This window comes from Dermacentor andersoni, chromosome 1 (assembly GCF_023375885.2).
Source record: "Dermacentor andersoni chromosome 1, qqDerAnde1_hic_scaffold, whole genome shotgun sequence".
Classification (NCBI taxonomy): Eukaryota; Metazoa; Arthropoda; class Arachnida; order Ixodida; family Ixodidae; genus Dermacentor; species Dermacentor andersoni.
The window spans coordinates 87,396,675-87,414,536 of record NC_092814.1 but is presented as its reverse complement, the minus strand read 5'-3'; the positions used below and the strand labels follow the sequence as shown (position 1 = coordinate 87,414,536).

Genomic DNA, 17,862 nt, shown 5'->3' with positions numbered 1-17,862 from the left:
GCGGGCAGTCGTAAAGGCTTCAGGGGCATTATGAGCGGCGTGTGAGCGATGAAAGCGGCCTTTATGGTGCCCCAGGATCGGTGACGACGATGTATTCCGCGCGCGTCTCGATAGTTTACAGTCCCTCCACGCAGCGCTCTACACCCGAGAGCTTCGCCGCGGCCCTGACCCCCTTTTAGCTCCTCTCCCCAAAAATCCGGGTTGGGTCCGCGCTCCTCGTGCCCGGATGGAAGCGCATTTGCGTATTACGGCGCTTGGCCTCTGTTCTTTCTGTTCCATGTACTACGACACGGGACCGCTATATAAAGCACCCCCAGACCCTCCTTAAAGGCGGAGAGAGAGAGAGAGAGAGAGAGTGTGTCGAGGAGAGGTCGCCTCCATCACCGGGCCGTTGTTCACATCTGAGAAAGCGTTCTAGGCCTCATACCGATTGTGTTTGTCTTTGGAGCGTTCTTCAACAACATCGAAAATGAGTTTGTGTCTCGAACAGGCGTGAAGCAAATACTTTAAGCGGAAGTAACGCTCAGAAACCCCTGCGATGTCTGCAATCACCGATGCACTGCAATAGTGCCAGGTCTTTATGACCTACTTGACAATTACCACCGCGGCAGCGTTTTTGACCGCAGTGGCTCTCTAGATTGACCGAGAAGGCTCTCGCGTGACGCTGGCGTCTGGAGGCTGAAAAATAAATTGAATGAGCAAATGAACCATTGCAGCTAGAGCATTTCAGCAGGCATGTTGCATCTGGAAATTTTTTTCCAATGGACATTAGCAGGCACGGAAACTCGAATTACGGCGCCGAAGCCAGGCGCTGACGTGCTTTTACACCCGAGATCGATATGCATAAGTACAGATGTAAGAGTACGCAAACAGTTAACATTCAAACGATGTTGCATGTACTTTCGAATAAAACTCTTACTTGGGCTAGTTGGTTAATACTTGCAGTAATAAAGGCAAGGCGCAGAAGACCAGGACTCAAGAAGAATAACACAAACGACAGGACCGGCGCCGGTCCTGGCGCCGGTCCTGTCGTTTGTGTTATTCTTCTTGAGTCCTGGTCTTCTGCGCATTGCCTTTAGTAGTTTCGAAATTTGCCATTTTGGCTGGCTGGCCTCTAGAAAGGGAGAAAAAAAGAAAGAAAACTCGAAGGAACACTTATCGTGTCGCCTGCTGCGAGGAAACAGTAGATATTTCGCAGCGAAAGGATGTAGCGAAAAAAATTCACCAGATCCAACGAGTTGGGATCTATATACAGCGATGCTTTGTGTGAGTGCTTAAAGAGTCAAAACGCGAGTACGAGCACAAACACACGCACACAAACACACAAACACAAACAAACAAGCGCATCACAATTTGGGCGAGTCACAATTGCCTTTTGTTAAGCGTAGTTGCGGACTACTAGCGAAGCGAGTACGACGGATGCCTTTAACGCACCATGGTTTTAGAGGCAGCATGCGCATACGTACGTAGCGCAATTTGAATCCACTCTATCCGCAAGAAGCTTTTGCTACCTCTTTACCGCGCAGCCGCGGATGCGCGAAGGCAAGCTTTCTGTTTCTTTTTTATCTGTCATCCGCACGGCCGGCGCCGTCACTGCCGCGGATGCGCGGAGGCGAGCGCCATCTGGTGGTGCTGCAAGGAACCCAGAGGTGTGCGCGGCGCGCGTGCTCCGCTGTGATTGGTTGGGCTTTTGTGCAAGGGAACAGCCAGGCCGCCGCTCCCACGGTGACAAAACTCGGCGAGATCCGCAAAGAAAAGGTTCGCTTTTTAAAGAGCGTGCAATATAGAAGTCGAGTGTCATAGAGAAACACAACCAGACGACATTACCAAAGGCATTACCGGTACAGACGAATGCTCTAAAGTACAACTGCGAGCACTGACCAAGATGTCTCGTCTTCAAACAAATATGCAATAAAGTTATATGCCCCCCCCCGCCTCAGGATATCACGAGACATTGTTGCTTAAGTTCCAGATTCGTTCAACATTTGTTTTTCTTTAATTTTCTTTTAATCCTCCAGCTCAACCCCATCTCTCGTATGCTCGTATGACAAGGGTGGTATAATACCTAGTGCATGCGGCGCCTCCTTATTCAAGTGGAGTCTGTGTTTATCAAGTGCACGGAACTATACGCTCCTTGAGACTCAAAAGCGGTAGCGTACGATTCCGCGCATTCTACGATCGCGACCGCAGCAGGCGCTGCTCGCTGTCCTTAACCATTAACAGCAAAGGGGAAGAGAAATGCAGCCATAAAGAAATACAGAGTGCTATGGGGATACAACAGGTACGAGTTGCTGCGGGATACGTGGAAAGGTGCAATGGTTCCAGGACTTACGTTTGGAAATGCGGTTCTTTACTTGAAGTCCGGGGTACAAACAGGACTCGATGGTAACCAAGGGTCAGTGAGACGCCTATAGACTACAAATGAAGTTGCGCAGGGTGATATGGGCTGGACAAGTTTTGAAGTGAGGGAAGCTCACAGCAAAATTGATTTTGAAGAACGGCTGAGGAATATGGAAGAAAGTAAATGGGCTGGAAGTGTTCAGGCATTTGTTGTTGATTGATTGAGGAAAACATTGATTCACAGTGGAGCAAAAGAACTAGGAAGCTTACCAGCAAGTATGCGACCGGTATGGTGAGCAACATGACAACTAAGAACGTCAAGCGGAAAGTCAGAAAGGCTGAGATAATCTCATGGGTGGCGGCAATGGAAAAGAAACCCACTATGAGTAACTGCCTAACACGAAAAAATGAAATCAGGAAAGAAACAAAAAGAACACGTAGTTATAAAGCGAGGTGCACCAAGGAAGAAGAAGCATGTGCTTGCTTCAGTAACGCTAGGGAAACGATGGAATATGTTTTATTGGAATGTGAAGATATCTAACCAGCTGTCGGTTTAGGCTCGCCTGGCCTCCTTGAAGCCCTTGGGTTCGGCGATAGTAGACGCAAAGTAAACATGTCCGCAGTAGAGATTAGTAAGAGGCGATTGGAAGATTGGTGGAAGAAAAGTAAGGGAAATGAGAAAAATCGGAGACGTACAAAAATAAAGTTCGCAATAGGGAGCCACAAAATTTGGTTATGACAATTCATCGTAGGGCTTTTTTTTCTTTTTTTCTTTTTTAATATAGGTAGGACATTAGGAAATAAAGTAACAAGAGCTTAGTGGCGCAACCCACCACCCCGTTTCAAAGGGGACGCTCATAGCATCCATCTATCCATCCGAGACGAGTTCAACCAACGAATTTACTTGCCAAGGCGCCATCCAAGGAAAAAAAAATCAAAACAAAATGAGGAGCCCGGCGAAAACAATGACCAGTTTTTAAATGGGTGCCGTTATTCGGCAAGCTGCACAATATTACTGCGCAAAAGCGAATACCACCACGTGGTGTCGCGCACTCTCAGTCGTATACACAGCGCGCATGAAACTAAACGCGGTTTCATTGTGCGCCGGATGAGCGCTTTGCGCGATCTATCGATCCACACGCCCACCGTCCCCGGCACAGCACTGGCGATGTTCTGAATATTGAAAAGCAATATTTGTCTTTTGGTTGGCGGTGAGCAAGATATAAGATAAGGAGAGGAATAGAGAGAAAAATGCGCCCATTTCTGCCGCATCTGAGGCAATGATCAAGGAGAACCCGAATAACGCGAATATTGCGTGCATCGATTTCTTTCTGCTGGCGGCTCAAAACTTCGAAAGTTAAGGCGGTCGCCGCCAGACGTTGTATGGGAGTATAATGCGCGATCCACATGGAAGCGCGGCGATCAGTCAATAAGCCATGTTTTTTTTTTATTATTATTATTCAGATACCCTAAAGGCCCTTACGGGCATTACAGATGTTTTCTGTTTTCTGGCTTTCGAGCAAAACATAAGCGCCCCTGTCTTGTTCTATTTCTTTTTTGTACTGTTTTTGTTCATTCACATCTTTTTTCTTTGCCCGCTCGTGCCGCAAGTGCCAAGAGCGGGGTATGTGTTTCCATCGATGTTTCGATTTCAGCAACAACAAGTTCCGAGATGGCCGGTTCGGTTTCGCATCGCTGTTTGCGATAACTTTGTAACGGCGGGAACTACCCCTACCTAAGTTCATAAAAAGGCTAATACAGCCCGTATTAGAGCCTGTAAAATGTAAAAAAAGAATAAAGATAGCGCACATGCAATGGCGTCAGGCAAGTATAAACACTTGTGAGATCTTGGAAGCCTCTGCTTCTTTTCAAATTCTTCCTTCTTTTCTTTGTAAAAGAGGAAAAAAAAAAAAAAAGAGTCCTTTTTTTTAGTGTGGGATGTATTCATTGTTACTCGTTTCAGTATACATAACGGTGCCTTCTCGTGCAGATAAAGTTTTGCTGCTTTCAACGCGTTGAGCAAACCATCGTGATATTTCATGTTACCTGTCCATCTTTTACGACCGAAAAATGGCTGGTAGGCGCTCGAAGATATGAGCAAAAAGAAGAAAAAAAAAAGGCACCCGCATGAAGCGTAGCCAAATGCAGTTTTGCGAACATTCTATGTGCAGTGTATTTTATTTATTTTTCGCTGCCGCGATCACCGATTCTAGCAAAGGAGAAAAGTCTCGGATTAAGGTGTCACTCTCAGATTATTTTGCTATAAATGGTGGCAGCCATAAATAACGTGAAGTATAAAAACCTTATCACGATGTCCTCTGGTTTGGCGAAATGACACTTAAATAATCAGTTTTATTACGTTACTTAAAAAAGCGAACCTTCTTTTTAATCGTCCCGGCTGCCACGCGACATAATGTGATTATATACATGGTGTCCCACGTAACTTTAGCCAGACGTTAAAAATATGCAAATGCCACGCAGCTGGACAGAACCAAGGTAATGCTCTTTGTCGTCGCTTGGAGATACTCGATCAGATTATTATTATGTTTTTTTGCATTCTGCCTAACTACATAAGTAGTCTTAATTAATCAACTTCTCAAATATTGTAGTTAGATTAAAAGTGTCAATGAGAAAACTGTAGAGCGACATGAAGAGCTCCCGATACAGCTTTATGTTGCTCAATACGTGCAACATAAAGTGTTTTTTCGAGCATCGAAGAAGGCCGCGAACACACGCAAAATTGCCGCACGACTGGCCGCTCGAAGCACTTTGCGTGTGTTCGCGGGCTTCTTTCACGCTCGGAAAAAACACTTTTATGTTGCATGTGTTGAGCAACAGAAAGTTGTTTCGGGAGTTGTTCATGTTGCTCTGCAATTTTCTCATTGTCACTTTTCATCCAATTAGAATACTTGAGAAGTTGATTAATTAATTAATTAAGACCAATTATCTAATTAGGGAGAACGAAAAAAAAAATGAGTATCTCGATGCGATGGCAAGCAACATTACGTTTATTCTGTCCAGCTACGTCGCATTTGCATATTTTTAAAGTTTGGATAAAGTTACGTGGGCACCCTGTATATGTAAGCGCATTGTCCAGTGTGTCATCGATAAATGTCGACAGATCTGTCAGTTGTTAACATTAGAACAGAGACTGGGGCTCGCGGGTGCATTTTTGACGTGCGAAACACCGCGCAATCATGAAAACGGGAGCAGAGGTAGAGTGACCTAGAAAATACAATATTCTAGGTCACTCTAGCAGAGGTAGAGATGACGCCACAGCGCTGAACTTAAAGCAAACTTTATTGGAACAGAAGGAGGTGGACAACGGCGGAGCGCTCGGTTGTTGCCCGTATTCCTCCATGCAGTATCTTTTTCGCGCTCAACACGTTCAATTCTAGCATATCTTCCTTGGGCTGCGCGCGATCGTAAAGACCTGTGTGGCAGCGAAGCTTCCATCGGAGGCCATACATGCAAAACACAGTGTTTAATGGATACTCCATTCTATCTGTGTGAGGAGGGGACACATTTAGTGGGAGAAATATATAGCGTCACTTAACGCACAGTTGTAAATGTTGCGTCTCTCGTTCTCCAGCACGCGCGCACCCACACAAACAAACACATACCCCCCCCCCCCCCCCCAAACACACACATCACGCATGCATGCACACACAAACAAGCAAAACATTAGTCACAACCTAAATGATATCAATGCGATTACGCACTCGCAGTGAGCCTTTAAGCTGTAGAATTATTGCAGGCAGAGTGTGTCAGAGATCCGTACAACAGGGCGGAGAGAAAGAGGCTCGAATGAATCCTGGAGAGAATAGCCTGGCGAGGTACGCCTAGCGTGCTACTGAAGATGGGAGCGGTGGTTACTGAAATCATACGCACAATATGCATCAGGGACACACAAAAGATATCAGAACACACAACATACAGAATCACAGTCTCTGCTTGAGAGCATCGTCTCGCAGAAAGGTTTAAAACGGACACACAGACCATGTGCGTGGTCGAAGTACAAGTCGTAGCTAAAGGCGCAATCCCTGAACTGTATGCAGTGTGGACACTAAGGTGTTCCGCTTAACTGTGCAAAGGCTGCAGTAGCTGATTAAGAAGACCATCGGGAGGGATGTACATTCACTCATTGCTTCCATGTCGTTTCATTGCAAATCGCCGGCCGCGGCTTTAAGTCCGTTCATTGACAGCGACGCGGTGTTAAGGGTTGTATTCGGGCTATGTAAAAGAGGTACAGCACTGCGAATTAATTCACTAGTTATGCAATTAGCCAGAATACAAAAGTTAGTGTGACTTGCTCTACAGACTGGCACTTTTAGCGGCGTCCTCCTATAATGCCACGGCATATTTTGAAACTGCGGTAAATTTGACGGGGATACCCTACATGTATGTCCGTACGTGTGCATACACATAAGTATTCTTGCATCGAGAGCGGCATGCAACACGCGCGGTACCTATTCTGCACGGACGACGTGGTGTATAAAATTTTCTTCACCTGCGGGAACCGTTCGGGGTACACCCAAGCCCGCACTGCCCTCTGTGTGTTGATTATGCGGACTTCGAACATGTCCTGTGGGGCTGCGCCTCTGCCGGTCCCCCTTTCACTCAAGAGGAAATGATGCAAGAGGGCTTATTAGGGCCCAGGATCAGACCTCTAAAATCCTGGCAGTCCAGAGGGCTCGCGAGAGGGCCGTCAGGTTTCACCTGATGGTCCCCGAGTGGGCCTAGCCAGGTGACGTGGAGTTTGCTTACGTCTATAGTGGACCAAATGAAGTTGTTTCACTCACCCACTCACTCACCTGCGGGCACATCTTATTTAGACAGACCGGTAGATGACTACATGAATGCCTGAGCGAACACTAGCGCCAAAGCAAGGTCGAGCTACACATTCGCGTCTGGCCACTCGTTGCCGGAGCTGCGCCTGCCGCGAGCAGTTCGATAGAACGCAGGTACTTGATAAGCTAGAGAAACAATGAAGGCGCTTTTCATAAAGAACGATGTCATTTGTGTCAGTCATCTCTTGGTTGCCCACAGCAACCTTCTGGAATTGTAACTGCGTTGCCGTGCTCTGTTGCTTGTCGGTTTTCTTTTGTTTTTAAGTTCACTTCGATGATTGTGCCTATGAGATTTCATCGCGATGCGCGTTCTCGATGCGTAAACATGCTGCCAGTGTAAAAAAAAATATTTTGAAAAAGAGAGCGATATATGTATATATATTGCTCTCTTGTCATAACTATAGTAGCATAGCCAGGAATTGTTCTGGAAGGCAAGCAGCAGCTTGCTACACAAGAACTTCGAGGGGGGGGGGGGGGGGTCATGTGCCCGGTCATAACGTTTTGCTCTTTTGCGTCAATGAACAGTTACCAATTTGCACAATTGACCGTACTCCTAAACTTGTCAGCCGAATTCCGAACGCGCACCTCCATCGTTCATCACCTTCAGGTTGCGCGAGAGAGAAGGCTTGCTGCATGTACATGAAAGAGGGCGCATGCAGACAGACGGCTATGCCGGGCGAATTCAAGTGTTGATGCAACTCCGCAGTGGAGTTTTCAGCGGACGCTGAAAGGGACTAGAGATGCCAAAGCCACGCCGTGTTTGTTTCTTTTCTCTCTTGGTGCGTCATCGCGCACGTTGTTTTTGTTCGTTCGTTTGTGAGTGAGTGAGTGCGTGCGATCAAGCGTGCGCGCATGAGTGTAACTATTATTGTGATAGTGCGATCTGATAGCTACTTAAGACATTAGTATATAGTTTTTTTTTTCTTTTTTTAGCAAGCAAAAGCCAGGAGACACTTGTCGCGCATGTGATCCAATGCTTTCCAGGCACCGGAAAGACCTCACAGCTTACAAAAATTCGATAACGTAATTTCCGTGCCAACAGCTAGAACATCTGGTCGCCGGCTGATGAGTGAGATTTACACAGTGTGGCCTTGGTAGTGTTTCTTATCCTTTAATTCTCAGCTAAAGAATGCAAGCTCCAACTGCACAGCACCGAAAAGCATGTATACGCTATAGCGTCCGTGGGCTTCGCTCAAGCGCGGCGGGACGCTTTCTCAGACCGGAGATCGCACCCTCTCACATGATCCGGCATTTGATTTCATATTGCGACAACAATTTTATGGACACTCCTGGCTAATTTTCGCCATCGTCATCGCCATGGACGTCGCCGTTGATGTATCGGTCCATATGAATGCTTTATTATACTATAGATACGCTGATGTTTTTTAGCGCACGAGAAGGGACGAAAGACAGTGGCGAAACGAGGACACAGCGCTAACTTCCAACAATGGTTTTATTCCACAAAGCGGTAGACACATATATATATAGGTAACACCCACAACCGTACGCATGCGCATATGTACTGATTTTTAGTCAGATGAGACAGCAACGAGACATGTGTAATGGAAAGTTAAGATGTTATCGAAGATGAAAGAACGACCATGCATAGCCAAAAAAATTTTTTTTGTAATTGCAAGTCTAAAAGATTAAAATGTAATCTCCATCAGGCCACCCTCTGTGTCACGTGGGCTTCTCAGAACCACAGTAGGTGGCCTTGCACAAGCTGTCCAACTTGTGCAAGGCCAGCTACTGTGGTTCTGAGAAGCCCAGTTGCCGGACAAATCACAAGGAACGCTACGTTTATTGTGTGAACAATATCGTGTATGAACTGCCCCTGTCGTGCGGCAAAAAATACATCGGCCAAACGGGAAGGTGCCTAAATGACAGGTTGCGTGAACACGCAAATAATGTGCGAACTGGAGGAGTGGGGCATCTGGCTTTTCACTGCAGAAAGCATGGGTGCAGTCCCATTTATAAACAGTGCACGGTGATAGGAAGAAGCCCAGCGCAAACAACACGTGAGATTATTGAAGCGGCAAAGATTGCTAGTTTAGGGAGCGCGTGTGTTAGCGCGCCTTCAATAGATCTTTCAAGTAAAGAATTCGATTTTTTAAACGTGACACAGAGGGTGGCCTGATGGAGATTACATTTTAATCTTTTAGACTTGCAATTACAAAAAAAATTTTTTTGGCTATGCATGGTCGTTCTTTCATCTTCGATATCATCTTAACTTTCCATTACACATGTCTCGTTGCTGTCTCATTTGACTAAAAATCAGTACATATGCGCATGCGTACGGTTGTGGGTGTTACCTATATATATATGTGTCTACCGCTTTGTGGAATAAAACCATTGTTGGAAGTTAGCGCTGCGTCCTCGTTTCGCCACTGTCTTTCGTCCCTTTTCGTGCGCTAAAAAACCTCAGTTATGGAGTACCAACACGCCCTAACCTACGCTCTTTCAATATAGATACGCGCCATAGTATTGAAATAACCAACTTTCTTTGACCAAGGTCTTAATTCATTTATTCGTCAAAATTTTGGCAATTGAAGAGCGCAAAGAAAAGTGACAAACATTTCATTCGCAAAGTGTGTCTTTTATCGTAAAGCATAAAAGGAAATGCAAAACAATATCAGGGAGTTTTAGATTTTGCGTACACAGGCGGGTTTGGGTACCCAAAGAGAGATTTGCGTACGCAAAGCGCCACGCCCGGCTTGCGTTCTCTTTACTCCTTTGGGGTTCTTTTGTGTACCTTTTTGCGTTCTTTTGTGAGCCCGCTGGTTTGCGCCCCCTAATTTTGCGTACGCAAAATTTAATACTTTCTATTAGGGTTCACAATCTGAAAGTGGTGCGATTTCCCTGGGTTAACAAAGCTGACATTTGGGCGAGCTAGTTCAGCTTCATCTTTGGTAAAAAGCGCAAGACAGACACGGACAAGAGCTAAGGACAAGAACTGTCCCGTTGTTTCCTTAGCTCTTGTCCGCGTCTGTGTAGCGCCGTTCACCCAAGATGAATTTCACTGGAGTGTTCTTTACGGATCGAATACTTCACTGGGCGCTCATTAATGCCGACGGTTTCCCGTCAGTCTCATCTCGGTTACCGTCGAGGTGCGACGGCGCCAGTGGCAGCCGCTCACGACGCTAGCGCATGACTAGTTATTGGAATTCATCGTGGTGTTTTTTTTTTCTTTCCTTCCTTTTTTTCTTTTTTCAACACAGGCAGGACATTAGACAATAACATAACAAGAACTTGGTGGCGCAACGCACCACCCCGTTCCAAAGGGGACGCTCATAACATCCATCCATCCATCCATCCATCCATCCATCCATCCGTCCGTCCGTCCGTCCGTCCGTCCGTCCATTCCATTCCATCCCATCCCATTCCATTCCATTCCATTCCATCCCGTCCCATTCCATTCCATTCCATCCATCCATCCATCCATCCATCCATCCATCCATCCATCCATCCATCCATCCATCCATCCCATCCATCCCATCCATCCCATCCATCCCATCCATCCCATCCATCCATCCATCCATCCATCCATCCATCCATCCATCCATCCATCCATCGATCAGGCGCCTGGTATATAGGTGCCAGCGCTGCGTTCCTTCTGCAAAACAGTAGCCACCTTGCGTGCGGCTTCGAGCCATGTCGCAGCCGCATATAGTTAGAACACCGTCCGGTGAATTCAATGGCAACGCTAAAATTTGCTGTCGCTGTCCATACCTTGACCTTCGGGCGAAATGGCCACCTTTTTGTCTTCTTTACTTGAGCAAGACTCGCTTGACTGTGACAATATTACTGATGGTCATCGCGGCCTTTTGAGGGTTCCTTCATTTTTATCGTATATTTCAGCGCGTCTGCAATCACAGGAAGAATCTTGCATTTTTTATCTCTCTACTTTTTACCAATAACATGCAGAAGCCCGGTGACAACGCTTGGACCTTTGCACTCTCACATCAGTGTCACACTGATGAGTAACTATTCCAGCTTCAGGTGCACGAGCAGCCACAATACGCTAGACTACATCCGTTAGGCTGAGTTCTGCATGGCCTCTGAATCTGAATTTACGCAGTATACATGTCATTTACTCACGTAGGCGCGTCGAATGTTTCGCATCTATAGTAATGGCATCGTGCTTCAAGGCTGCGAAAACGCTTGATGTGCGGGTGACAATTTCTTGTTTTTTGTGGGTGCCAACGCCATAGACTATCATGCCAAAGGGGTGCCAGCTATCTGCGAAAGAGGCGTTTAAAAGTCTTCTAAAAATCACGGCCTTCGAACGGGCACCGAGAAGCAGAATTTTCTGGATTGTCGACGCTCTTTGTTAGAAAAAATGACCCTCACAACGAATTGAAATCATCGAGAGTGGAACACTAGTTGCGTCGAGACGCCGGACGTTCACATTCGGTAGCTCCAGCGCGCGTCTTGTTGCAACTGCTTTGAAATACGCCGAACTCTCCCTTTCACCGTAACCTCATACAGGGCTCATTTCGCAGTACGGAATGCGAGTTTCATTTACGGTGCTAAGATCCGCCCCCCCCCCCCCCCCCCCTAATTCTAGTGCCCTTCACACACCCTGCGACGAAACACCGAACGAAGTATACTTCGTTCGCCAGCGTCCTATAGGACGCTGCCGATTCAATGTTTTAACAACTCGTAATAAATCAATAGGAAGACTGTCTTGTTACAGAAAAAAAAATTACGGCCCAAGTAGAAAGGAGGAAAAGTCCACCGAGGAAAATGGCATCAAACTGTTGATGGTCGAGTTCAATGTAAGTGAAATAACAATCATGGGGCTACCAAGAGCTACGTTCAAAGAACTGCCGAATGATTGCGTATGTAGACAAACCTTGTCAGAATTAATGAGGACGAAAAACAGACAGCACGAAAGGAAACGGGAATAGACCGTGTTCGCCCCCTTTTTCTTTCGTGCTGTGTGTTTTCTTTGCGCTCATTAATTGTGCCAATTATGTACGAACTATGCGCTTAGCAAGTAATTAATTATTTAATTAATTAATTAGTAATTTAGTATTTATTAATTGATGACGTTTTATGTGACAAAACCACAATCTGATTATGAGGCACGCCCTAGTGGGGCACTCCAGATTAATTATGACCACCTGAGGTTCTTTAACGTGCACCCAATGCACTGTACACGGGCGTTATTGCATTTCACCCCTATCGAAATGCCGATGATATTATAGAATGAACGGCGCTCAGGAGGGGAGGGGAGTTCTTTTCCCATAGCAACGAGCGACTTAACCTATAACATCAAAAGACGGCAGCTTATATTGTGGGCAAAAGTGAAATTATGAAACGTTTCTTCGAAACTGGTCTAGCTTATAGTGTGCCGATACGTAAGGTTCTCACAACCACAGTGTCCGAGCTGGTATAGGTAGAGTCGCAGACCTTGCGTAGCCGAAACTGTGCTGCATATTACATTAGTGCGTCTACCGCTAAGTGATTCATCGAACATGCCATGCAGATATCGTTAACGCCGACATGACGGCAGACTCTCAAGCAGCATCTTGCTGTACAGTGTACTCATCGTGTATACGTTCATAGTGCCGTGGTCACTCCGCTCACGACCGTTGTCATACCCGTTGTCTAGCACACTTTCTAGACATCACGCGACACGAAAACGATATCCCCAGCGGTACTCTGCTCGCACCCTTCGTCACCCCTTCTTGGTTACTGCGTCGAGTGGATCGACTATCGCTACTGGACTGAAGCGCTTTAGCGTGCTCGTCCTTAACAGACTGAGCAAACGCCGTGCTACACCTTGCTTCCAACTCAGGCGTTTCACGTATACTATTGGAAGAGGATATTTGTGTTTTGATGCATCCAAATACAAGGCGATGGCTACCGTGCGTCCTGCTCACGCATCCACTGTAACTTGCGTAGAGCAGCAAAACAGATTGCATCGACAGCAGCTTGTCCACTTTCAAGAAGATGTCGACGCACACGGGACGCCCGAATCGATAGGTGAAATAATTTCATGCGCAGTATGATCTTGTATCGCTGTTTGTTTTCCATCTCATCCTACCAATTTGGGTGCATAATCTCGTGGCACGAGCAAACGGTCATCTCAGACCACGAGGACTTTGTGACCTGTTTAGCGTGTCCCACAGAGGGTGTCGAAAAGAGCACAGCGCGACGGGGGCATGGGGGCTGTTGTTAAGAATGAGGCACTATATTACGCTCAGGATGGTACCAGCGCGGGGCCGAGAGAACCAACGGGCGCCTCTTTTTTTTTTTCTTCTTCTTCTTCTCTCTACGCAGGTAGTAACCGAAAGCATGATTGCAGTTGACAGCACAGTCTCGCACAGCGGAGCTGCCCGCTTCGCCGCCTGGCGATGGACGCGGCAAGCGCGGAAAGGATAACATGATTCTGTAAGTCGTAGAGCAGTTGTTGCGCGGTCTGAACGAGAGGGGAGGCGCTCCCCTTGAACCCTTGTTGCCGGCTTGGCTGCCGGCCAAATCGTCCTGTTCACTCCGACGCACCGTAGAGGCACGCCCGCCTCCGCTCGCCCTCTTCCCTCTACGAGACACGCATGCTCGTCCGGGACTGTGTAGTAAAGGTGGTGATGTCTGCAGGTTGTACCCGATTTTAGGTGGCACGGGTCTTACAGCTGCGCACGGAATAGATGGTGAAAGAAAGAGGAAAGTGATTAAGGAGTTTCATGTCTTGAAAGTCTAACACCGCACGGAAATTTGTGACAGGCGTTTATCGGTGGGAATTGTTCATCTTTTGCTGCACCGAGTTCCGGTGACGTGTCATCGTGAACGAGCAGTACAATAACTTTATAGAGTTACTTTTCAGAGTGACTTCGCCTTCCACTAGACATCTACTAAGCAAAATGAATAGATAATAAGCAAGCGAACTAATTAATTAGCTATTATAAAACAAAGTTCAGGACCTCAAATGTGACTCCCTCTAATCCTTACTTTTGTAATCGTCCTAAAGTTTCTCCGTTGCTTCCCTGTCCGTCGGCAGGGAAGCTTCATAACGTTTCCAGGGAGAAATCACCCACATGAAAATGCATTTACTGAATCTCTGGGGCATGAAATTTTCTTTCTTTTCTTTTTTTCTTCTCCTAACATTTATCTCCGGAACTAATATCTTACTTTCGCCGTTCAGAGTGGCAACAAAAGATTTAGCGGCTAAAACTCAGCGCGCAAGTGATAAAAAGTCACTAGTTTCTCATTCCATTCTCGCGAGCGAGATTACATTTCCTTTGAACTTGACAAAAGCTGCCGCTTTTTCTTCCTCTCCTTTATTAAATTTTCCTCGCACAGCAAAATAATTATAAGCTGCATGGACCCGCCATCTCCCGCTGCAAAAGCGCCATAAAGGTGCTCACAGGACGAGCGAGACTGCGAGGCAGGAGCCACAGCGTGGGCGAAACATCCAGCGGGAAGAATAGTTGCTTCAGCTGTGGTAGAAAGGAAAGGAAAGCGTGCGCACGTGTGGCTTATACGCAAATGAAGACATTGTATACTTAGTGACAAAAGCGCTATTTCATCATTTCCATCGGTGCAGGAGGTAGATTGCATTGCGCTGGGCTTCTCACATGTTTGTATAACTAAGCGCGAAAGTGAAATAAAGGAATAGCGGGCACTGAAGAGTTGTCCATTGGTGTGCAAAAAAGAAGTACGCATTCGCGGAACACACACACACACAGACACACACAAACACACACACACACACACACACACACACACACACACACACACACACACACACACACACACACACACACACACACACACACACACACACACACACACACACACACACACACACACACACACACACACACACACACACACACACGCGCGCGCGCGCGCGCGCGCACGCTTACACATAAGACCCCTTCGAGGGCCATGTTTGACATCGCTTGCATATAATCTAGCGGCGAAGCGCTGTCAGGCGTCTGGACTTGCGTCTAAGGCGTCTAGACGTGCTTTAACGGTTGGCCGCTAATTAACCTCCGAATCACATCTTCTCGGACGTCCGGTGCTATTGCGAAACTTGCTTGCGCAGTTTGTCCAGCCTAGCCTGTTTTTCTCGGCTAAGTGCGGGGAGGAGGCCGGGGCGGCGAGGAACGCGTACGATCGCCGCGCTTGCGGGTGCTGCTCGAAACGGGTAATGAAAACTTCATTAGCTTAGTTCAGGTAAATTACTGCTCCAGCCCGCATAATTAAACCCCATTAGTATATATGACTTCCTCTGTCAAGTGCGCCCAGTACGCGGAAGAAGCGCAACGGCCAGGCCATACAAGTGCCGAACGCTAATAGGCCGAGCGGGCACCCGGAATAATTGGGGCGCAGGCACTACTGGCACGGGGAAAAGGGAGTTGTGACGAAGGTCACGCTCTTTGTACGCCGTTTCCCAAATAAGACTATCGTGAAAGGGGGAAAATTGTCATCCGCCCGCCGAATGCAGCAGGAGTCAACAAAGGAAACGCCCCGGAAAGGCGTTGATCCCGGGTTCGATCCCCGGACTAGGAGGAATGTTTCCTCAGCTGCGAATCTCCCTATCTGAGAAAGCGTTAGAATCTTCTCTTTTTCTTTTTTTCCTTCATGTTACAGTCAGGTGGATGTCATTTTTTTCTATTTCGTGAACTTTCCTCCACATTGCTGGCTTCCGCAAAACTAATTCCCCGATTAATACTATATCGATATCCTTCCCAGTTTTCTTTTAGAAATTTTTGGAAACACACGCGGACTTCAAAAGATATACGTATACGTTACATAGCGAAGCTGCTCTTAGTCAAAATACAAACTGTATGTATGCCGCAACGGACAACGGCAACGAACAATGAGACCAAGGTGGTTTAAAACGCTAAACGTAGGCATGGAAACGCCGGAGTGTCTATTCTGAAGGGTTTCTGAGGCGGGCCACGATATATCGCAGTATCACTGATTTGAATTTGCTGTTCAATCGTTGAACAGAGGAGACAGCAGCTTTTGTCTGGTCTGAATTGCAGCCTTAATTTTACTTCTTAGCACTTATGCGGGTTTTTGAGCGCGACGTGCGATAACAATGGAGGTTGGTTCGATGTTCTAAGCATTAACTCATAGCCGTTGCGAAAATCGGCGTGATATAACTATACCTGCACACCCATGCGAAGTCTGTCCATTCTTTTCACACTGGCAGGCATCTTTATGTTATCTACTTTCATTGCTCTTTTCTTTTTCTTTACGTCGACATTTACCTTTCTGAAAAAAAAAGTGCAAAAAGCCAGGTTTGTTTATCATATCGTTCTTGTTTCTTCATTTGCTATTACGCACTTTCAGACTTAGTCACCCTCTCGCCACCCCTTCCTCTTCTTTAAGAAAAACTTAAAAAAAAAACATAAATTCCTGACTATGAACTAAGAACCGTCAGGAAGGGTGTTTGTTCAACCAAGCTGACAGCTGTATGCTAGATTCACTTTTCTAATTACGCTAGTTCGCAGACATGTGCAACGCGTGGTTAGAGTCGCGATGTAAATACGTTACCACAAACGCGGCTGCCGCGATGTGTATCGTGTTCCGGTCTTTTGATATCGTTTGCCGACAGCAGAAATCACAACAGTCTGCCCTTCCTTCTCTGTATCTCTCTCTCGCCAAGCACTGTGCTTGCGAAAACGCCATTTCTGTCACAGTTTGTTTTTGTTGTGCCGCTCTCGCTTTCTCAGCTAACTTGCTTTTCTTGGCATGTGTGTATCGTTGGCCACGGGTTGCAAAACCACAGGCAATAACAACACACACACACACACACAAAAAAAAAGGTTTCACTAAATAAGCTCCCCCCCCCCCCACCAAAAAAGAAAAGATGAAGAAAGCGTTGGAAAACATCAACGACATTGACTCTCAGCCCAGTTACGAATAACACCGGCACACAACCGATGTGCAGTTTTTTGTCAAAAATTTCAAAGCCTGTGTACATAATATGACCGAGCCTGTCGTCGGCCGCGTTTTACGCCCTTTTGAAACAGTTTCTCTAAGGCCGCGGTTCCAGAGATTAAGCATAACTCGCTCTCCGCAGTTTTGCAACTTCAGGTGTCTTGCAAATATCATGCAACACACACACACCCACACACACACACACACACATTATATATATATATATATATATATATATATATATATATATTGACTTTGACTTTATTGAAATTTAGACAATATACAGTTGTCCGGGTGAAGAGGGCTAAAGGTGACACACGTGGTCACCTGACTAGGCCCTAGACACCCTGAATTCACGCAGGCACAGTTTCGACATGGTAAGTTGCGAAGTACAATTTTTTACAGGATTTTTTTTTACAGGAAGATTATAACAATTCACATACAGCAATATACATACACTGTACATTCAAATCAATCTAATTAATTATGTATAATACCTACAAACATGTTCACTTGACCAAGAAAAGAAAAAACAAAGCAAGGAATCCTAACTGGATCTCCCATACGGCAATAAAAAAAAAATGTTCACATGACAATATGTTCACTTGACAAAAAAGAACAAAGGAAACAAATTTCTAACTGGTTTATACACGATTTCAGAAAAATCTATTTGCCTGGTTTCGGAAAGCAGGCAAAGAGGAACAGTTTTCCATGAAGTCTATCAGAGCAGGATAAAGGTTTACCAGATTAGGAATTTGCCAATTTAACAGTT

The 17,862-nt window shown here is 46.2% G+C and overlaps 1 protein-coding gene across 6 annotated transcripts in view; it reads left to right on the top strand.

Annotated features, from left to right (window-relative positions):
- Positions 1 to 17,862, top strand: part of LOC126544093 (uncharacterized) — a 263,161-nt gene that overhangs the window by 209,972 nt on the left and 35,327 nt on the right. For 4 of the 6 annotated variants that reach the window (XR_008608628.1, XR_007602058.2, XM_050191304.2 and 1 more), the window contains exon 2: positions 13,479 to 13,589. The exons of the other annotated variants lie outside the window; for them this stretch is intronic. Coding sequence is in view for 2 of the 4 variants with exons in the window: in XM_050191304.2 (XP_050047261.1) it covers positions 13,582 to 13,589 (8 nt within the window). In the remaining 2 variants the exon portion in view is untranslated. The remainder of the gene's footprint in view (positions 1 to 13,478; positions 13,590 to 17,862) is intronic. 6 annotated transcript variants of the gene reach the window in all.